Below are 23,040 nucleotides of genomic sequence, written 5' to 3' on the forward strand. Positions count from 1 at the left end.
GTTTGGATTGCAACGGCCGAACTGTGGCTTGAGAGATCCACCCCTTTGTTTGGGCGGGACGGATGAATATGGTGGAAGAGTGGGGCTTAGGCCAGGGTTGAAGATGTCCACCTCGCCTAGGCGGGATTGGGGACTTGATGAGGCTACTACCGAGCCATATAGGGCGGGTAGCTGTGACCAACCGTTTTGATTTCCTCTTGTGTTGGTCCCAAGCCTCGCCTAAAAGTCTAAACTCGAATTCTTATTTTTAAGTTTAGTAGATGATTTTTAAAAGTTAGGTTATTGAATCAAAGCTAACTTTTATAGTAAGCCTCTTTAATTTAAAGTCTCAAAAATAATATCAAATTCTAATAATTTGGATAAAAAAAAAAATACTTTTTCCATTTATTCTATTTCTCTCCCATTTCTATTACTTCCTTTCTATTTCTCTATGTTTTATGTTTACCCTTTGATTAAAGTTAGAACACGTCTATGGCTAGGATGTCTTTTTATTCCAACCTTCATCTCCTCTCCGTTTTCTCTCTCAATTTTAGACCACATATTTGCCTCACACACAATCGGTCAACACCAGCTTTCCTCTGTCAATCTCCGTTCACTCCAGCAAACCAACGCCCAACTCTTCTTCACTGTCTTGATCTCTCCTCTTATTTCTTCACAGAACACACGCCACTCGAGCCACAATGACAGTAACAAAAACCAACTGCACTAGCAGCAACACAGCAGTGGGATGTCCATGACAGCTCTCTTTCACCCTCACGGTTTCTCTTCTCCTCAGCCATCTCAAGCTCCACTTCCGGCCACCATAAGCAAGAACCACCACAGCTGGTGTTAGAAACCTGAAACAGCAACAAGTGATGAGCAACTCAGGCCCTTGAAGCGGCTGAAACATCACAGACAACAATGCAAAGTGGCAGCAGCAGGGGCGGAGTTAGACAGCAGCAAAAGTATGTCTCTCGCGTCTAATCTCTCCAGCTGCAACTCTCTATTACTCTTCCTTTCTACCACAAGCACACTACAAATAAATTCTGGAAGGAAACAAGGCACTAGCAGTTGAAAATTGAAACCAAAAGAAGCACAAACAGAAGCAAATAGTCGGTTTCTACACTCCAGGAATTTCAGATTTTCCTTCCACCTGACAGCAGCTTCAACTCCCTCTCCTCAACTCCTCTGCTTAAGCCCCTTCACAACAACACCATTCTCAGCATCCTCAACCATTAGAGCAAGGAATTTAGGCCTCAAATAGCCACCACAAGCTGCTGTGCAGCAGAATTTCTGCAACAGCAGCTATGGCAGCAGAAAATTTTGTGACCCTCTTGGATCTATCCAGTTTTATGCCTTTCAGCTTCTATGAGGTCTTAAGCCTTTTCCATCCTCATTTTTATCTTCCGTATAAGGTTGGTTGATAGTAGTTCAAAAGAAATTGAAGAAAACAGCTGCAGGAACCGCAAAAAGAAACTGCAAACCGAACTATAACAGCAAGCTTTCCTTCCCTCTTCCATGTCTGGTTCTTTTATTTTATCTTTTTCTGTAAAGCAACTCAACCACGAGACAACCAAGATTCTGTTTCCTAGCACTGTTAGGAAACTCATTCACGGTCAACACTCACTGCACTCAATCAACAACAAAACAGAAACTCCATCACACCAAAAAACTTGTAGGTGAAGCAACAATAGAAGCTTGTTGGTATGTCAAACAGAAGCCTTAATAGTAGTTTTCATCACCATAAACTTAGGCCAGCAACAATAGCAGAAATATGCAACAGCTGCAGCAGGAATTTTTCAGCTTTCATACCTACACCTTGTAAGCTCCAAACCGATGGTTTAAGGTCTTCTCTCTTAAACAAATCCTCTTTCTTTCTTCTTAAGTGAAGTGTGACTATTATATGATAAATCTCTAGTTATAGCTGCAGATTTAAGAGGTTTTAACAGTAGAAGCAAGTGAAAGCAGAGGGAATCAATGCTTGCTGCAGCAAGCATTTTATACATTTCAGATCTACTTTTTATACTTCAACCTCGCTAATTTCCTTAAGTTTTCATCATCATCACTTTATTTGTTAGCCACGGTAGAACAAGAGACATTCGAAGCTTATAATTTCACCAAATGGCAGTGGGAAACATCAAAGGAAAACAGAAAACTCAGCTGCATACTTGTCACATGCATACCTTTCATTTCAGCTTGATCTTCTATGATCTTTACTTGTCCTCTATTCTAGTCACTTGTCACTTTTAGATCTATGTCTCAGGCCACCATGAGAAGTGGAATCAGTCACCATTTCGACCTTTAGTAGAAATAAGGCAGCAATATCATGGACAATATCAGCAGAAAATCATGTTGCAGTAGCAAGAAAAATATTCAACCCGATAGCTTCAACCTTCCTTCCTCTCAACTCTCGTCACCTTAGTCACTGATTTACCTTGTTCCTCAAAATGTATCTCAGCCACTACAGCAGAATTTAGATGCCTCAAACAGCAAACAGCAACCTATGAAATTCAGCAATGTAGTAGCAAAGAGAGGTTGGAGCAGCAATAACACATTTGGGCCTTCATACCTCAAGTACACGACACCTTCAACCAACAACACTAAATTCAGTTTCCTTGTTTTTGTAGCTGTCACCACAGGGATCATAGACCAGATGAAAACACCCAAGTGTTGCAGAAACTCGTACAAAAAGCAAAAGCAAAAGAGCAACAGCAGTAGAATTTCAGACCATATCAAGCTTCTATTTTCAAACTTAGAACAGCTACTTACCCTCTCTTCTCCTCTGTTGTAATTTCAACATTAAGACATCTTATTACAACATAATGGAAACCAAACTAGCCAATATAGTCATCCAAAATTTGAGAAACAGCAGCTACAAAGGACTGCAACAGCAACAACCGAAAATTATGTCAGCATTAACACCAAAATTTCAGTTTTCGGGTAGTGTCAAGCCAGTAGTCCACAATCTTTTCTTTTGGCATCCCTTCTTCCTTTCCTTCTTAGTTTTAGTGTATGATAATCTCTTCCTGATCAATCGTGATCTAGAGCAGCAAGCAGAAGGACTTTGAGTTTCGGACAGCTGCAAAAATCATAAGCAATAGCAGTTCAGCAAATTCACAGTAGTTCAAAAATCCTAGTTTCCTCTTTTTCTGATAGTTTCAACCTCATACACCCTTAGCCACTAATCTACCTTGTTTTAAGCTACCTTAAGAAGAGACTCAGCCTCCTTAATGGCCACTACAGCAGTCTGAATAGTTCCCTTTCCCTGGTTCAATTCTGGTCTCAACGTTTTTTCTCCAGACTTTAGTTCCCTATAATTTCGGTTAAAACCAATTTGTTATATGGTATTTTATCATTGTTTCCATTCACCTCTAGTTTCTATTTATGGTCTAGTGAGTGCATAATTGAGGACGTGAAGTTTTGGGAGCCAAAAGAACAGTAGAAAGCAGCATAAGCATTAGTGCAGCAACGGCACCTGCAGTAGTTGCCATGTGTACTTGGAACCAGCAGCTTAGCCCCTACCTTTGAGCTGTAATTTCTCGGGTCACACTTTTTGGTAAATCTCTCATCCCTCCCATATTTACTCTCATATTCTATTTGGTAGAAGGCTTGTTTGATGAATGTAGCTGAAATGGGTATTTTGATGGATTGTATGTTGACCTTAGGTGATAAATGAGTAAGGAATATGGGTATATTTAGTTGGATTTATAATGTGGACAGATTTTATGCATATTGAATGTATTGTGTATGGATGAAACTTGGGCAACCTTGTCTACGTGTGTATTTGGTTGGTTGTATATGTAGCTTGGTTTGGATTATGTTGAAGTGTTGGATTGAATTATGCATGAATGGAGGAAGGGAATAATGGAGTTGATAGGATTTGTGCCTTGGACTTAAAGTGAGCATGGAGGTTCATTTTAAAGTATAAGGCCATGGATTTAGAAAGGTATGACCTCAATGAGGTTCTAGCTAAGTCATGGTCTTGAAGTTAACGAAAACAAAGCTAAGGAACGTGAGGTAGAGTACTAGAAGATGATGAGATCATTAGTTAGAAATGAAGTTGGGCTTTTACGTTCATAGTTTAGGTTTAAAGATTAATGAAAATGGCTATGCTTCGAGGATTGAATGATGACTTGTATAAGTGAAATGAATGGGATGCTATGAATACCTAGAGGTGTAAGTTTGTACTATTAGGAATATTATGAGGAAGTATACAAGTAAATAGGTGAAGGAGGTTAATTGGATAATGATGAGTCTAAGTGAAGGAGGTTTAAGTAAAGAATTAACTAAAAATTAAGACCATGTGGAAAAGAAGCACTTAGAGTTAGGAGTAGTTTTAATAATGCAAATTTTATGTTTAATGTTCTAATGTAAGTTAGAAGGAAATTGAGGTAAAGCTATGCATGAATGTAGGTTGTTATCTGACACGCACATGAATGGACTGCATGAAATGAAAATGGCAGGGAGTCCAGTACATATTATGTTCATTCTCTTCTAGAGTTTTCTAAATGATATGAAAATGAAACATTTCTCTTTATAAAAATGTCTTTTATACAACGAAAGGAAATGAAATTTGTTTTTTTTTAGAAATGAAGTGATGTTTTATAAATATATGCTAAAGTATTAATGTTTTGAGATATATGTATGTAATGGCCTTTGTTTGGCAACCTCTTTTTATGCACATCAAGAATAATTGTATGTATGATGAAATGTATGTTATATCATGTGGTACTTATGGTCTCTATGTTCTATGAAATGAAATGATGATGTTCTATGCCCTATGTTATGAAATGATGTTTTATGGAATGAAATGGACTGATGAATGAAAAGGATGAAAAGGAAAGGATTGAAATGAATGAATGAAAAAGAAAGAAAATGAAATGAATGTTTTAATCATGTATAAAGCTACGTAACGACCATGATTGATTAAATGAATGAATGAATGATGGTACCAATGGACTAAACAGATTGCAATGTCAAGAAAGTAGTACTGATAGTGCACTCAGTACTGTTCCTTGATAGAATAATAGTACTTAAAACTGTACAAAATTTTGATTTAAACAAACGTAGAGGTTTTAAAAAAGTATATTTATTATTTAATAAATGAATATCGTCCCATCCATTGGTGTGTTTTTGTCCGTATTATGGTGAAGTACCTGGTCTTCTAGATCATATGTTTAACTTTGTCGTCAAACGCTCCTGCAAGGTTGATAATCCAAAACCTTAGTTCATTTGGCTGCCTGGGATCGAGGCTTTGAAGCTCAATTTGCAACCGCAAAAGTAAGCATTCACAATCTCCTTTAACAGATCTACAGTGTATATTATATATAGTTGCATGTTGTGATCATGCATTTAGCACTTTTTCTCTATTTGCTCAGCAAATAGCGTCGACACTTTTCCCCCGCCCTTTTCAGCAATCCAAAAATTCATCAATCTGCATCGAAGTTTATTCTGATCATGTACGTACTGATTATACTTCACAAATATTTGGTTCACATGAAAAATTCATCTGTGCCTCATGATATTCAGCATATTTTAGTATTCATTTCTATCTGTTTGTATTTCTTACGAGCTAACAAAAGAAATATTCCATATTTGAAGATCAAATTTAGTATTCAGAGATTTGCTTTTTGGAAGGAGTACGTGAGCTAGCTAGCTAAGCTTTTCCACGATGAGTGATGGAAACGTTATGGATCAACAAGGAATCTTTCTTTCTCCATCATCTCCTCAAACGGAAGTTTACTGGGACGCAATCGATGATGCTGAAAATGAGGCTATTGAGAGTAAGTTCTTTCTCTTTCTCTCTAGCTCATCCATATTGGCATTTGGCATGAAACTAGAGAACAAGCTTTGGGACAATTGATGATTAAACATGGTATTAGAGAAAGATTATAACTTTAAACTTTGATTTTTACAGTACTTTATGATTTATCCTCCATTTCAATATTAAATATATCAATTTGTTTTGGAATAATTTGTGATTTTAGCACCATCTGTTCGTAAGTTTGTCTTTCAAGGGAAAATGCCAACCATATTGTCGGATGACCCTCTCATTTCTCATACTGATAATTTGAACTCTTGTAAAACAAGAAAATTGTCACCGGACTCTGCCGGCCGGGTCCTGAAAGACTGGGACACTATGATGATTAAATTAGTCATTTAGTCATTTCGTGCATCATATTCACCATTCCCTTTCCATCTTATGGAGTGGCCTTCTTTAGGATTTTTAGAGTCCATAGATACTTGTCATGTGTCAACTTTGGATTGGTTAGATAGTTGGGAGTGAGTAGTTATTCCCTAAAAATAGGACTCATGGCCTTTATCTATCTAAGAAGTGGCTTTATACGGTTATCACAATGTGGCATGTAGTGGGTTGTGAGTGGGACCAGTACCTATCTTTATCTCCAACAGTTACCCATGATTCCCATGGTTGACATGCTTAGCAGATTGAGCTTGGGAATCTTATACGTGCTTTTAATTGCAGTAATTTATAGCACTCAACATTGTGGGTAATGTGTTACTCACTTAGTCAGAATGTCTAGTGCATATCTAAGGGCTCAACACCTTGAGCCATGATAATTTTTCAAATCATTATATATATATATATATATATATATATATCAAACCAATCTAATATTTAACGAACAATTTTACCTTATTTTTTGACGTCACTCATTGATCTCGAATGAGGTCTTGTCTGATGCCTTTAAGAACGTATTTGTGTTTCCTTCGATGAAGTCTTGATGTAGGTTATCTTTTTTGCTCATTGGTAATCGCAAAATAGTCTTGTAGAGATCGACATTGATCAATGATTCCGAGCAAGAACCATTTTTCTTCCTTCTTGGTAATCACGTGCATCATCTTGTAGAAATTTACCTTACTCTCTGATCTTGAGCGCGGTGGTTTTTAGAGATGGGCCTTGCTCAGTGGTTCTGAGCAAGGGTTTGTTTTCTTCATGCTCGATTTTGAGCAATGGTACGAAGAGATTATCCTTACTCAATGATCCCAAGTAAGACTTATTTTCTTTCTTCCTCTGTAATTGCAAGTTAGAAATTAGAGTTGCTCGGTGGTCCTGAGCAAGAGCTTAACTTTTCCTGCTCGTTCATCGTGAGCTAGGAATTGGTCTTGCCCAGTGGTCCCGAGAAAGAGCTTAATTTTTCTTGTATGTTGATTGCGAGCTAGGAAGTGGCCTTGCTCGGTGGTCCCCAACAATGGCTTAACTTCTTCTCTACTTGTTGATTGCAAGCTAGGAAGTGACCTTGCTTAGTGGTCCCAATCAAGGGCTTTTAATTCTCTTTCTATCTTGGCAATTGCGTGGACTCTTGAAGAGATTGGCCTTGCTTGGTGTTCTTGAGCAATGACATATTTTCTTTCTTGCCCGTTGGTCGCGAGCTAGGAAGTGGACTTGCTTGATGGTCCCGATCAAAGGCTAAATTTTATTTTGCCTTCGGTAATTGTTAGGAGGCTTGTAGAGATCAACCTTGCTCGGTGTTCCAGAGAAGGGGCTTAGTTTTTCCTGCTCCTCGATCGCAAGCTAGGAATTGACCTTGCTCGGTGAACTCTAGCAAAAGCTTATTTTCTTTCTTCGGTAATCGCGAGGTCTTCTACTGTGATTCCGACCTACGTCATTTGCCTGGTAAATGTGAGCATCTTTCCAAGAGACTTTGCTCAATGATTTGGAGGCTGCTGATTGCAACCTTCTTGATTTGCCATTTAGAAATGTCCTTTTTCGGAAGTTGCTCGAAAATAGATCTTAACTTTGCTCAAATCAATGGTATGTTTGAAAACCTAAGGGTAAGGATATGAACTCGCATGAATGGAATCCCTTGAACTCACAATCAATTTGAAAACTCATCCAAGAAAGTCAAAATCAAGTCAATGGATGAAGAATCTAAACCTATTGAGAATTCGTTTCAAGAAAATGTTCTCTCTCTGTTGCTCTGCATCATCCACCTTAATGTGTGTACTGAGAGCACGCCTAACAACAAGAGACTCACCTGTCACGGGGTATACTACTCTATCATCATCACTAGCATCAACCAACTCGGGCACCTCATCACTATCATCCTCACTCTCAGTCATCACCTCTATATTGTCTCGCATAATTATCACCCTCCTGTTTGGACATTGAGAAGCGATGTGTTCTGAACCCAAATACTTAAAACATTTAATTTCTTTCTTTCGTAAAGGTTGAGATTCTACCTTGAGTTTGTTGCTAATTCTCTCATTTTTTCCCTTAGGTGGTTCGGTCTTTTCCTTTACTTTAGCTGGATCAATCCTATCCCATTTTGATTTCCAAGCAATACTAGAAACAAAAGTATATCTTGCTGTCCCTTTCCTCTTTAACTGCATCTCCACCTTCATAGTCATGTGCACCATATCCTCTATCCTCACATAATGCTGCAATTCAATTATATTAGCTATGTCCCTATTCAAACCACTCAAAAAATCTAGCCACGGTGATCTCGTAATCCTCTTCTACATTAGCCTGAATCATTGTTATCTACATCTCCTTATGGTAATCCTCCTCGCTCTTAGACCCCTGTATAAGATTTTGTAATTTTTGATAAAGGTCTCTATAGTAATTGCTAGGTACAAATATCCGCCTCATGAGAGCTTTCAACTCTTCCCATGTCTCTACAGGCCTCTCATAATTCCTCCTCCTATTGGTCACTAATTGATCCCACCAAATAATAGCATAATCAGTGAACTCAATTACTGCCAACTTTACTTTCTTCTCTTCAGAGTAATTATGGCAATGAAACACCAACTCTATTTTTTTCTCCCACTTTAGATAAAACCTTAAGGTAAGTTCTACCTTGAAAAGATGGTATTTTCATTTTGATACTCCCAATGTCTCTATCTATAACATCCCGACCCCCTAGGTTCCACTCAAATCCTCTTTCACGCCCAACTCTTCTATATCTACCCGATCCAACTTTAAATGTTAAGTCTTTCTCATCCTTACCATCTCCTTTATTCTCATACTCATTTTCAACCTTAGGCTCACGTCGCCTTCTATTTCTCCCACTTTGCAGATTTTTAATTGCTTCTTCTTGATGATCCATCCTATCCTTCACTTCACCCAACACAAAGTTCAACTGTTTAAACTGTTGTTACATGGCTTGCAACACAAATGATGAGTTATCTGCCCTCCCCCCTCAGTGATGAGCTACTCCGGTGAGACATTATAGTGTGCTGCACAAAAGAATGTTAGTGGTAAAAACAAATCTCACACTCCCTTTCGTGTTTATACTCAAGTAATGACACTCCACTCGTGTTTCACTCTTAATTGATTTTTTATCCGATAATAGTCTCACTCTCTTGTCTTTTACCTCAAGAGTTTTTCTACTCAAGTTCTTTAAGAATTAATTGAACTCAATCAAGACAATGCAACCTTATTTTATCCCAACTAGTAATTAGTTCTAAGAAACAAGAACACGATAAACACAGAAGGAATAGAAAGATACGAGAATCAAGGAAATTATACAAATGAAAGAGTAACTCTAAGATAAGATATCAACTAGAATGATGTATGCAATCCCTTTGATGATAAGGATCAAGAAAAAAAAATTTGGATTTTATTTTTTTTTCCTTCTTTTCAACAATTGATTTGATTATAATCAAAAGAATAAGCAATTGACAAAACCCTAACAATAACTCAAAAACCTTAGGATAAGTGATATACGGAAACCCCTAGAACAAGAGATTTCGGCCAACACAAATCCTAGAACAATGAAATTTAGCAACCCTAACAATAGTGAAGAAATTCGGCAGCCACTTCTATTTTTTTTTTTTTTTTGGATTTTTGTAATCATAGAACAATGAAGCTCTAGAATTAAATATGCAAGAAATAAAAGATAGAATCATACCTAATTGGAAACTTTGCTCTGAATACCAAATGATATAAATCTGTATGAATAGAATCTCTTGAACCCACAATCAATTTGAAAACTCACTAAAGAAAACCAAAATCAAGTCAATGGATGGAGAATCTAGACCCGTTGAGAACTTGTTTCAAGAATCTAGATTATATTAAAATCTAGGCCCGTTGAAGAACCTATCTCAAGAACCCAAATTACAAGGAGGAACGCCACAAATGTTGTGATTTACCTGAATGATGGGAACTAAGGTGGGCCTACGCTTAAAGATCTTTTGCAAGTTCCAGATGAGCCAATTACAAGATCAAAAGCCATGAAGATCAAGGAAGCAATATAAGGATTGGTGCAATCTATTTGGGATGAAGCTAGCTAGCAAGAGCCCAACACTCGAGATGGGCTTGAAAAAAGGAGAACCAGGTTTGATACACTTGATTCAAGCTATGGAAGACATGAATTAGGCATAGAGACTATTGTTATTGGAGGCTTCCAATTTAGTCAAATGATTTATTTTATTAGTTTACAATAAGTGGGCTTAAGGATGTTTGGCCCACATATGTCTTATTTCTTATGAATCAAGGTTTTTGGAAAGACCTTGTATTTTGGCCAATGGCTTATTTGAAAAGTTATTTTTTAGGAACTAGGGTTTCAAGAAGTTACTGTAGCGATACTATAGCCGTGTTACTGTAGCCGCGACACTATTCATCTAGGGCCATTTTGGGTAAAAATAGTTTTATTTTAGCTAGGGTTTTAATTAGGTTAGAACCAAGGTGAGCCTACTCTTAAAGATCATTTGCAAGTTCTAGATGAGCCAATTACAAGATCAAGAATCAAGAAGATTAATGAAACAATATAAGGATTGGTGCAATCCACTTGAGATAAAGCTAGCAAGAGCCCAACACTCAAGATGAGCTTGAAAGAAGGAGAACTAGTTTTAATTGTAACGCCCCAACCACGAGGGTCCGGAGAGTTAACTCATATCACCTAAAAATCATTTCCAATTAATATTTTTAAAATAAACCAGAATCTCCATAACATATTAACATATTTGTTCAATACAAATATCTATGTTCCTACATAAGGGCACATCAGTGATGTATCATTAATAAACATAAACTCTCCCACAAGGATTAGAAATATCCATTACTCAAAATACCAAAGCCACATACAATATTAACACTACCAAAAGACTCTCCAACAGTCATTGTACCCTAAGGCACTTAGTCTTCTATGATCAACAAACTTGCAAGTACTCCCTATTCTTGATTTCCAGTTGTTGCATCAAAAATATCTGAAACATATTATGGAGATGTGTGAGTTATCAACAACTCAGTAAGTAGAGAACATATACTAGTATGCAAACATGAGCATTTACAGATTTCAGAATGCAGAACAAAACACTTTATTTTCAGAATGCAGAGTCAGAACATGTTATCAAAATATAAGAGCGAATGTTCAAAAATATTTTTATTTAAAATTTCCTTGGCATAGCATAATTGAAACATCATATCAGAATAGAATTTCATGTTTAACCCCTATAGTAGGGTTGTGCAAAACCCAGCATTCAACCAAGCAGAAATAGAATGTGAATCTTCCCCTTACCATTCTCGAAGTCTCGAGTGTGCACATAGGGAAAATCACGCAGAAAACCACTTTGTTTCTAAAGTGGGTGCACCAGAAACAGAAAAGTTGGTACCAACCCAAACAGAGGCCACAATTTTACACCCATGGTAAGGTTAGAACTGAAACAGAATGTCATGCCAGAGGTTTCAGAAATCATATCTTATCATAGCAGAGTACAAAACATTTTCAGAACAGAACATAATCAGATCACAAAAATATAATTTATGTACAAAATTTCATATTCGCTCTCTTTTGCACAGTTTGGAAGCAAAATGTCAAAAATAAGCTCATGTCTACACTAGTCATGACAGAAAATATTTCATTCTTATACATAATTTCATGAGTAATGCTGAACAAATAACTAAGGTCATTTCCAAAATTTCATTTCATAACAAAACATGCACATTTTCAAAATTGACCTCAGTCTATTTTATTTTTATGCAAAGTCTAGTATATGAATCCCGTTTACTTGGATTCTTTAATCTTTCAAAATTCTTCAACGAAGCCAAACAAATATTAATTGTCACCTATAAAATTACGTAAATTCTGTAAATTTTCAATCAATCACGTATTTCGATATTTGAACCTAAGAACCTATTTTAAATCCTCAAAACCTAGAATTCTAATAATTCCTATAATACCACAATTTTCTAAAATTACCAATATCCACTTAATCGAATTCGTACCGAAAATAGATTTATTCGAGCAAGTATTTAGGCATTTACGGAATTCAATAAAGAGTAATATTAAAAAAATATCTAAAGTACCAACAATATATATTATAAATTAATAGAATACTTAGACTACTTTAAAAATCTTATAAAATACGCCATGCAAAACTCCTCTTAAAAATAGGTTTACTTCTTTTAGTTAACAATATTATTAAAATATTTTTTACACAAAAATAATATTTTATGAGACTTAAAGCCAAAACTCATTTTAACATAACAATAAAAATAAATAAATAAATAAATACCTTTCATCTGAAAACACATTTCTAGAACGTAAATGGGTAAAACTGGAAATAGAAATCAACTATCAAGTTAACACTTTATATATATATATATATATATACAATATATATATATGTACGTAAATCACTTATAAGAAGGGAAAAAAAAACTGATGCACAGACAAAACACGGGAAACACCCAGTGAGCGGAGACATGGGCTTAACCAAGGGAAACAGAGGCACGCGAGGAGGGGTAAGGGGCGCCGGGGCTGACTGGAGGAGCTGTGGTGGCGCAGCAGAAGAGCAAGAGCACGGCGGAGCTTCTGTCGAGCAGCGCTGAGCACGAGAGAAAGATAAGGATAGGTGAGTGAGAGAGAGGGCGGAAAGAAGCAGATGCTCACCATGAGGGGTTGCTACGGGCTGGGGTGGTCTGTGGGTGTCCGGCGTCCTCTTCCGTGCGGGTGGCGATGGCTTGGAGTGGCTGGTGCGGTGCGTTGGAGATCAATAAATGCTCTGTTTTTGGTGCAGGAAGCAGAGGCTCTTCCGTGAGATGGGGGGTGGCTCTCAGTTTCGTGAGGTTGAGCAGCGGTTAAGCAGAGGTGCTACGGCGCAACGTTGGGTGGCGGCTTCGTGTGGTTGAGGTTCCGCGTGGACTGGGCCCGGGGAGTAGCGACCCGTTGGCTTGGTAGGTGCTTTGTTTTTCGGTGGTGCAACAGAGGTGGTGTTTACACGAAGATGGTGGTGGCGCACGGCTTGAGTGGTGGACTTTGTGTGGCTGAGGTTCCATGTGCATGGACTGAGTTTGGCGGAGAACGATGCATTGGCCTGGCTGTGGGGGGTGGCTGGGCTGCTGAACGCAACCAAGGCTTGTGGTTTGGTACTTTACAGAAGGGTAGGGACTGGCTGCAATGGCCACGGTTTCTTGTGTGCTGAGGGCATGAAATGAGGGCAGCGGCAATGAGTCTAGGGTTGAGAAAAACTTAAACTTATACATAAGCTATAAGTAGAAAGTAGAACAAACCTAAATAAAAGGAAGGGATGGACGTGCATGAAATAGAAATGGCTTGACACTGTGCGATGAAGCCTGGACCCAATCTCACGGCTGGGCTCTTAACGAGATTATTGCATGGCTTTTATCTAAAGTTTTGGGTCTCTAATCAACTTAAAATAAATATAATTATTCCATAAATTTTTTGATGAACATCCACTTGATCCATTAAAGACTTTAAAACTTAAATATCAAACCTATAAAAAATTTTATATACTGCCAAAAATATCTTAGGCTCAAACTCTATTCTAAAAATTTTACTCGTAATCCCAAACGATTTTTCATAACTATAACTCAAATTTTTTTTTTAAAGAGGCTTGGCTGGCTCGGTTGTTACATTGATTCACTTGATTCAAGCTATGAAAGACATCCCTAAAACGTAACTTTCCAAATAAGCCATTGGCCAAAATACAAGGTCTTCTCGAAAATCCTAGTTCATAAAAAATAAGACATGTGGGCCAAGCATCCTCAAGCTCACTTATTCCAAACTAATAAAATAAATCTTTTAACCAAATTGGAAGCCTCCAATAACAATATGCCTTATCTCTAAGTCATGTCTTCCAAAACTTGAATCAAGTGGATCAAAACTGGTTATCCTTCTTTCAAGTACATATTGAGTGTTGGGCTCTTGCTAACTTCATTCTAAGTGAATTGTACCAATCCTTGCATTGTTTCTTTGATCTTCTTGGCTCTTGATCTTGTAATTGGCCAATCTAGAACTTACAAAGGATTTTTAAGAGTAGTCCCACCTTAGTTCCCATCAGGTAGCTTCTCTGTAATCACTTCCACGCAGTTATAGTGCTCGTATCGAGAATATTTGTAACCTTTAATCTTGAAATTTTATATAGTTCGATATTATTGCAAGCTTGCTTGAAATTGGTACAGAGCTCATTACATGTGCATCTTAATAACTGGTGCACTATTATGGAAAACTAAGGTGTCGTGTTGATAATGAGTTGAGATGAGATCAATTAATATAAAAGTTGAATAAAATATTATTAAAATTATTTTTTAATATTATTATTGTTTTGAGATTTGAAAAAGTAAAGTTGTGTATTATATTTTATTGAACAAACCTCCCTAAGCTTTTTGCCTGAGTAAACTTCCACTTCTGTGCAAAGACATATTGTATACAAGCAGCTTCACGTGTTTTGAGTCTCACATCCAATTCGGTTTCATCCCTACAAAATCCCTGCAAACTGATAACTTAGTGTATTTTGCCAAGGTAGTTCACCCCTACACATGGCCCCATGCTTGAAACTAATGGTTAGGAGACACGTTCCTAGGGGCTACCCATTTTATTGAATCTAGGAAAAATATATCTACTCTCCACGTGTATATGTAATTACACTCCCAACCACGCCGGCCTAGTACGTCTTACGTATGAAAGATGCCAATCATACAGCTCGACAATAACACTCCTAGCACGAAACCAAGAAAACCAGCCACCTAACTTGCTTGATAACGTCCTCGGCATAATCATGTGTTCTCGGACAGCAAAAGAACCATGGGTCGGGCAACTGAGCCACATTTTTTTTTTTTTATGTAACAACTGAGCAACTTTTAGACACACAAAATGACCAATACAGAGTAACACCCATGCCGAGGAATCTCATCGCATAGCTCAGCACCAGTTCAACCTTGTCAAGTCATCGACATTTCCGAGCACAATTGATGAGAAGAACTTTCGAGTTGTGCCAATGCTCCGAACCATTTGGGACACCATCCTATTTAATTGGGCTTTGACAGCAATGGCCCTTCACTTAAGAGAACGAGAGTATTTAAGAGATATATATTTTTTATATTGTATTAAACTAAACAAGGAGAATTCTTGGTAGACAAAGCTACCTTAGTTACAGACATATAACAGGTAGGTGTTTTCCACTATGAAAATCCAAAAGACTAATAGACATTGTATTATACTAATAATGGGTATGCTTCCAAATAGACATTTTGAAGCCGTCTATTGTGCTATATTATGCGCACATCAATTGATATTTTCTCCTATTTTTTCACAATTCCATTTCCATCTTACTGAGTGGCCTTTTATAGAACTTTCAGAGACAATAGATGCTTGCCATGTGTTAACCTTGGATCGGTTTAGATAGTTGAGAGGGGTTATTTCCTAAAAATGGGGCTCATGGCCATTATGTAAAAAGTGGCTTTATACCGTTATCATCATGTAGTGGATTTTGTGAGCTGGGACCACTACCTATTTTTATCCCTAATAGTTATTCCGATTCTCAATTTCCCATGGTCGACAAGCTTTCTTATTTTTTTATTTGATGGAAATAGACTTCATTCCATTCAATGAAACCGAAGTTACAGCTGTGACTTATAAATATAGGGAAACCCGGACTACAAGCTAAATTACGCATCTACTCTGGGACACCCTGCACACAAATTTCTTTGTGATGGACGTTGTCGTAACTTCTATAAACTCTCTTAACAAACGTTTTAGTTTTTATGAGAGAAGCGCTCTTTAAAAACAGAACTAAAAGATCATTCTTCCAAAATCAGAGAAGTACTATCACCCTCTGTCCTTCCAAGGAGGAGTACTATCTCTCTGCCTCCTCTTAAAGGAGGAACGAGACTCTGCTGCTATGGACACCAAGTCTAATAGCTTATTTCTTTTTTTTTTTTTACCTAAAACAAAACAACAAAAATTGCAAATACATAAAAAACAAAAATAAACACAGAAAAGGAACACATGGGCCCAACCTGTTTGTAAGTGGGAGCTTAGGGCTTCATCACTTTCTTTAACCCCCCCTCCCCTTTTTTTTTCTTTTCTAGCTTCATCCTGTGTCCGCCCCCCCTTATGCATCTTCCTTCTTTGACCTAAGCTCTTCTGCATGACCCCTCTCTTCTGTGTCCGTTGCCCACATCCTTCGCTTGAGCATCGGCTTCGAGTTTTGCACAAGCATTGACTTCGCCCACCTCTCGCCTAGCTCTTGCCCTAGACGGCACACTGAAGCTCTGTCATCCACCGCTGCGCAGGCGGCACACCCATTCTAGACCGGCGTGTGTGCTTCTTGGTCCACTGCACAGGCAGCTCATCACCTCACTATTCGAGGGTCAAAGAGAGAGGATGAAGGAAAAGGTCATCATCCCGCTGAAATATAGAAGAGGAAATGTAGAAGAACAAAGATGAAAATTATGTTGAGATTGGGATCACCGGAAAGTGTTCTTCCTTTATTAGACCTGAAAAGAACACAAAAACAAAAGCAAAACACAGACTGAAAATATGGGCAGGAGGGAAGTGAGGGGGTGGGAGCTTTGCCCTCAAGCTAGTTTCGAATTGGGGGAGTTTTTAGAGAGAAGTTGGAGTTTCTCTAAAAGTCTAAATTCTAATTTTGTAGTCTTCATAATGTCGACATGCTTTTAATTGCAGTAATTTCTAACGTTCAATATTGAGGCTAATGTACGTGTTCGTCACTTGGTCAGAGTGTCCAGTTGAGACCCACGGGCTAAACACCATCCAACTTGCAAAGACTGCATTTGAAAAGCGCCAAACTCTTACGTGAACAAATATATAGAAAAAGAGAGAAAAATCTTATAATGTGGCCTGATGGTATATTTTTAATCTTCCAGCTTCTCACTTAGAAACTAAAAGGCATCATTTTATCAACAAAATACTGCGATTACTTATGCGAGTCCAAAAAAATTTTCCAGAGACAAGAAGATTTCATTTTCTTGACACTTCCGTCCGTCTCTATAAAGCCGCCCTAAAAGGTGATTGGCCAGCTGCAAAGGAAGTAATTGATAAATATCCAGATGCCGTTACATATTCCATAACAAGACGGAAGGATAAAGTTCTTCACATCGCAGCTGCAGCAGAGCACACAGGTTTTGTAAAAGAACTGGTAAAACGAATGGATCAGGACGGATTAGCACTGCCAAATTTACATGGAAATACGGCCATTTGCTTCGCTGCTGCATCAGGAATCGTGCCAATTGCTGAGGAGATGGTAAAGAAGAACATAGAACTGCCAATGATCCGCGGCAGTAAAAGAATGACACCGCTTTACATGGCAGTTTTGCAAGGACGTAGAAACATGGTGGCTTATCTATACTCTGTCACTGCTTTTATACGTTTGACTCCTCTTGAACGCATTGATATCCTGGTTGCTTGTATTTCCAGTGATTTGTATGGTACGCACATCCTTCATCTCGCTTATTTTGTCTAAACAAAATTTATATTTTGTCCAAGCAGTCCCTCACGTGTGGGCTACAATCTTGTTTAATGAGTAGGTCCAACATGTTGAATATTTAATTAAATAAAATAAAGTATAGAGTAAGAGCTTGAATTCAAATTCTCTATTCCGATACTACGTGAAGTTGACACTTTTCCTAAAAATTTAAGCATAAGAGAAGAGTTAGATTTGATCATTTATATTATGTCTAATTAACACCACCATTACCTTTGTTTTGATGTCTGTTAGAATATAAATTAAATAATTAAATTTGTCTCTTTTAATCGGTTTAAATTTTTAAGACAAATGATGATTTAATATGGTATTAGAGTAGAGCTCTTGAGCTCAAAGTGATCCAAATATTTAACTAATTATATTCTAATAATTTCTGTAATTGAACTTGGACTTAGTGGGTATTATATATATCATAGGATCGAGTTTCTTAGCACTGATTCTGTTCAATTGTCAGATAGAATTACCATATGATCCATTGCAAAAATATTGTTATTGGCCATATGCATGGGGATTCTTTTTAACTGACCAGCTTTGACTGTGATCAAATCAATTGTGCTGCATGCTTTTATGGACAGAGATAGCATTGAAAATTCTGAAAGATTATCCAGAATTATCAACTATGAAGGATACATATGGGAAGATAGCATTGCAAGAGTTAGCTAAAAAGCCTTATGCAATCGGCAGCAAAAGTCAGCTATCCGTCTGGGAAAGATGCTTAAACTCCTGTCAGTATGCCTCCAACCCAATCTTTCTTTACTTGCATGCATGCGTGTGCGAATATACATGTGTGTGCATGTCTATAAATAAATAAATAAATATATTTATATATTGCAATTACCGTATTTTAATTGATTAATTTTCTTTTGATATTGGGGCTAAGTATTAATCGATTTTTGTAGGCTAATGATTTGATGATATATTGTAACGCCCTAATGGAAGGTCCAAACCACATGACCTATACTCTAAAAGGATTAGTCAATGATACAATTGGAGCCAAATTGAAACCTTATAAAAAGCGAGAACTTCTCATTTTCAAGCAATGTGAGATCCCATGCACCACCTACCTTTATCCATAACATATGGGGGTATCACATATATTTACTAAAAACTCATTGGGATGAGAAACACTCTCAACCAATCTCATTATTACAACTTTCACAAATTTTCAAATAAAATACAATAAACAATTGAACTTTTTCAAATTCTAAAACAATAATAATATTAAAAAATAATATTTTATTCAATTTTCAACTTTCATCTCATCTTAACTCAGTATCTAAACCTAACCTTACACGATCACATCTACTTGTTATGAGATAAATCATTCTCTATTCTATATGTCACAATTCCTTCGTCGGTGGTTTTGTTTAGGCGGAAAATAAAAACTTTCGTCAAAATAGCAGTACATTTCTATAAAAACTAATTTTGCCTAAATTAGTCTATTTATACTTTTGCCTCCCACATTAAATTTTAAAAAATTATGTTGCTCATTCAAATTTGCGAAAGGCTTCTTGCCTATAGGAGATAGTCCAGCACTATTAGCTTAGAACATAAACAATCATATTAAAAGTCTACCTTACCTTAAAATATCAGAAATTGAATTAAAAGTACTCTATTTTTTTCTTGTCTCAATACATATATAGTTGTAAAAGTTGATTTTTCTTTTGATCACTAATATATCATAACAGGGTTCAGAGGGATCTATAACAAAGTTTTGATGGGTACAATAGCACATCAATTAGTTGATCTTCTCTGGAAAAATGTTCTACTATTGCCAGAGAAAGACTTCGTAAAGCTGGTTCGTGGCCATTCCTCTTTCCTTTTTGATGCTGCAAGATCAGGGAATGTTGAATTTCTTATTGTACTTATACGCTCTTATCCCGATCTCATATGGAGAGTAGATGAGAAAAACCGAAGTATATTTCACCTCGCTATTAAATATAGGCAAGAGAGTGTATTCAATCTAATATATGAGTTAGGCTCTATCAAGGGTATCATAGCACTCTGTACCGACCAAGACAACAACAATATGCTGCACTTGGCTGCTGAAATAGCTCCTCCAGACCGACTAAATACCATATCAGGAGCAGCACTCCAAGTACAACGAGAGTTGTTGTGGTTTAAGGTTCTCTACATTATTGAAGTTTTCTTTTCTTCTAGCAATATATACACATACACACATGCTTACATACATATATATATATATATCCATCGCACTTTCACTTACCAACTACGTACTAACTAACACCTTGATCATTACAGGAGATAGAAAAGATTGTTCAGCATTCATACACGGAGATGATGAATTTAGATGAAAACAAGAAACCTGCAGATACTCCCTGGGAATTATTTACACAGACACATGAAAATTTACAGAAAGAAGGTGAAAAATGGATGAAGGACACAGCAAACTATAGCATGCTTGTGGCGACATTGATTGCCACTGTAGTTTTCACTGCAGCCTTCACTGTACCTGGTGGCAACCGTCAAGACCTAGGCATTCCTATTTTCTTGAGAAATAATTGGTTTATGGCATTCTTCATATCAGATGCAATTACATTGCTCTCTTCCTCGACTGCGATATTGATATTCTTGTCAATTCTCACGTCACGTTATGCAGAAGAGGATTTCCTTCAGTCATTACCAGCAAGGTTGTTGTTTGGACTGACAGCACTTTTCATATCTATAGCAGGCATGGTGGTAACGTTCAGCGCAACCTGCTTTCTGGTATATGATAGTGAAATAGAAAGTATTCCGATTGTTATAATAAGTTTGGCTGGTATCCCAGTTACTTTGTTTTTTATTTTACATTTTAGACTTTGGGCTGATATATTCCGCTCAACGTATGGTTCTAGGTTTCTTTTCCGACCACATGAACGTAGACTTTTCTAGGAAGAATTCAATTAGGCAATTGACTTGCAGAAAATCCAAAATGCAAGACAAAAGAAAAGGAAGGGGGATTGTTAAAGGTAGTCAATCGATGTTGCACTAGGATGGACGAAAATAGAATTATTTCCATCAAGAATTCAATTTGATCTTCATAATTGACAAGATCGATTTAGTAATTTCCTTTTTGTTATATATACTGACTATAAATTGTACTTTGCATTTCCAAATCCAAAGTTAGTTTGGTTGTGGTCAATCGCTACCATATAGTAAGAAGTTCCATTTGTCGAGTAATGTGCCCATCCACAAGCAATCGGGTCAACTTCCCTAGGGTGTCCGTGTTGATAACTGGAAGGGAAATTGGCACTTTTTAGCCTGTCCACCATCACCTACAATGAGTTATTTCCACTTGGAGTCCATGGCAGCTCGACTATGAAATCCATAGCTATATTATCTTATTTCCATTCTGGGATTAGTAGGGGCTGTAGATTTCTAGCAGGTCTTCGGTATTCCGCTTTTACTTGCCCACACGTGGGACATATCTCGACGAATATATATATTGAGCTATATCCCACTTCATTCCTTTCCAGAAAAATCTTTCTCAAGATCTCGGTACATCTTTGTATTCCCAAGATGTACTGATTATAAATTGTAATTTGCATTTTCAAATCCACAAGTAGTACCACACACTATTTTTGAAAAAGAGTGGAGTTTATCATTAATAAATTAATTTTTTTTATATGGATCCTATATTTGCCCACTTTTTTAAAAATTATTGCACGGTGCTTACATATTCTATGATTACAAATATATTTTTTTTTCCACCATATATCAACTATGTTCTATATACCTCTTTTTTTATATCTTCGGTGTGTATTTTATTAGTAGTAACCAATTTATTTCGTTTACTCCATAAATACAAATCAAAGTCCACTTGATCAACATATATATATATATAGGTGAGACAAATATTCAGACTTTGTTTATTCTTTATATGGCATCATAGCAGAGATCCAAAATTCTAATAATAACTTTACATTTCGCCTGATAATCTCTATCTCAACAATAATCCATGTAGGACTTGTTGGAACTCATGAAAACTATAGATGCAAAGAAAATTAAATCATATATACCGAGTTATAGGTTTTCAAGCAACATACTAAAAATCGATGTAAAGACTTACTAGGCAACAATGCTCAAAACACACAAGACACTGACCATTCGCTCGGGGGCCCCAACCCTTCTGAGCAACTTGAGAACAAACTTAGAAATCCAGTTTACTAAAATGTGCACCACCGTCTTCCCTAAATGGACCATCCACACACCTTCACTCCCTTTACCACACCATTGATAACTTCATCTTTATACGCGTAGTTGGAAACCTTGACAAAAGAAAAGTAAGAAAACAACGTGCATGGAGTTATCCACGAGCCTCAAGTAGTGCTTTTGGGCTTTAGCTCGTGAATTTTGAATTTTTGGGTCCATTTCCAAAATGTTAGGGGGCCCACATCTTGGATAATGAATGGTCTTAACAAATATGTTAGGCTGGTTAGAGTGGTTGAAATAATCTTTTAGGTTAGTCCGTATTTTCATGGGTTGAGAATTAAATAAATACTAATGGGCCTAGTATTCGATAAATTTCTATGGGCCTTGTCTCAAATTCTAAAAGTAATACATCTTGTCTTCGAAATTTTTCGGGCCAATTAGCACTTATATCCATATCTTGCTAACATAATTTGATCGCGGGTTTTGGGCCCGTAGTCTATTCCAAAATTATTCGTTAAATCTTAAGTAGACATTTCATACATATTAACCAAAAAACAAATTGAACGCGAGTTTCGTGCTCGGCCCAGATGTTACATCCTCTTCTCCTTAAAAAAATTCCTCCTTCGAAACTTGTTGCTCCTAAAGTAAAGTACACAATACCCTCATAATCCATGCCTATTTTAATCTTCGATAATTATGTCAAACCTAATATTCCAAGATCCTAACTTTCCCTAGTTTTGCTTCTGGTGCCTTAAATACCTCTTAATCCTCTTGGCATACACATTTACACACCTAGTGGTCGTCATACACCTCGACAATGGAATTACAAACCTAATAATAATCTTTTTTTTTTTTTTTTTAACTAAACCTCATGTATTATTGCAAAAAGAACTTTCAGCATAAAATATTAAGCACCTATGAATAGTAAAAGACACTCTCTAAAGTAAAGTCCTAAATGTTCTGAAGTCACTAATTTCCAAACCCTCACAAAGTTTACTCTCAACCATCCAAATCATCATATTATCAAAGTTCACGCTATGATAAATTTGCCAAAATTAGGAGTAACACATTTCAATATATGCCAAGATGGCTCTTACCACACTATGATAACAACTGACTTCTAGTCCCCCAAATCCATATACACTCACTTATACTCTTACATTCTCAACTGCAATTAATCACCTTAAATATGAAAATAAC

At 36.9% G+C, this 23,040-nt stretch overlaps 1 protein-coding gene across 8 annotated transcripts; it reads left to right on the forward strand.

The window, feature by feature from the left end:
* Nucleotides 1-494: 494 nt before the first annotated feature.
* On the forward strand, nucleotides 495-20,729 carry LOC108983575. 8 transcript variants are annotated; one of them, XM_035689494.1, is made up of 9 exons: nucleotides 495-944; nucleotides 2,607-3,535; nucleotides 5,186-5,259; nucleotides 5,358-5,438; nucleotides 5,581-5,762; nucleotides 17,072-17,632; nucleotides 18,264-18,413; nucleotides 19,377-19,813; nucleotides 19,951-20,729. In XM_035689494.1, the coding sequence occupies exons 5-9, from the start codon at nucleotides 5,651-5,653 to the stop codon at nucleotides 20,578-20,580; spliced, it is 1,890 nt and encodes a 629-aa protein (XP_035545387.1). In that variant the 5' UTR covers nucleotides 495-944; nucleotides 2,607-3,535; nucleotides 5,186-5,259; nucleotides 5,358-5,438; nucleotides 5,581-5,650; the 3' UTR covers nucleotides 20,581-20,729. The 8 variants fall into 8 exon arrangements, with proteins under 8 accessions (XP_035545387.1, XP_035545390.1, XP_035545385.1 ...); XM_035689497.1 differs by having other exon boundaries at nucleotides 3,355-3,535; XM_035689492.1 differs by having other exon boundaries at nucleotides 3,373-3,535.
* Nucleotides 20,730-23,040: the final 2,311 nt, after the last annotated feature.

This window comes from Juglans regia, chromosome 4 (assembly GCF_001411555.2).
Source record: "Juglans regia cultivar Chandler chromosome 4, Walnut 2.0, whole genome shotgun sequence".
NCBI classification, from domain to species: Eukaryota; Viridiplantae; Streptophyta; class Magnoliopsida; order Fagales; family Juglandaceae; genus Juglans; species Juglans regia.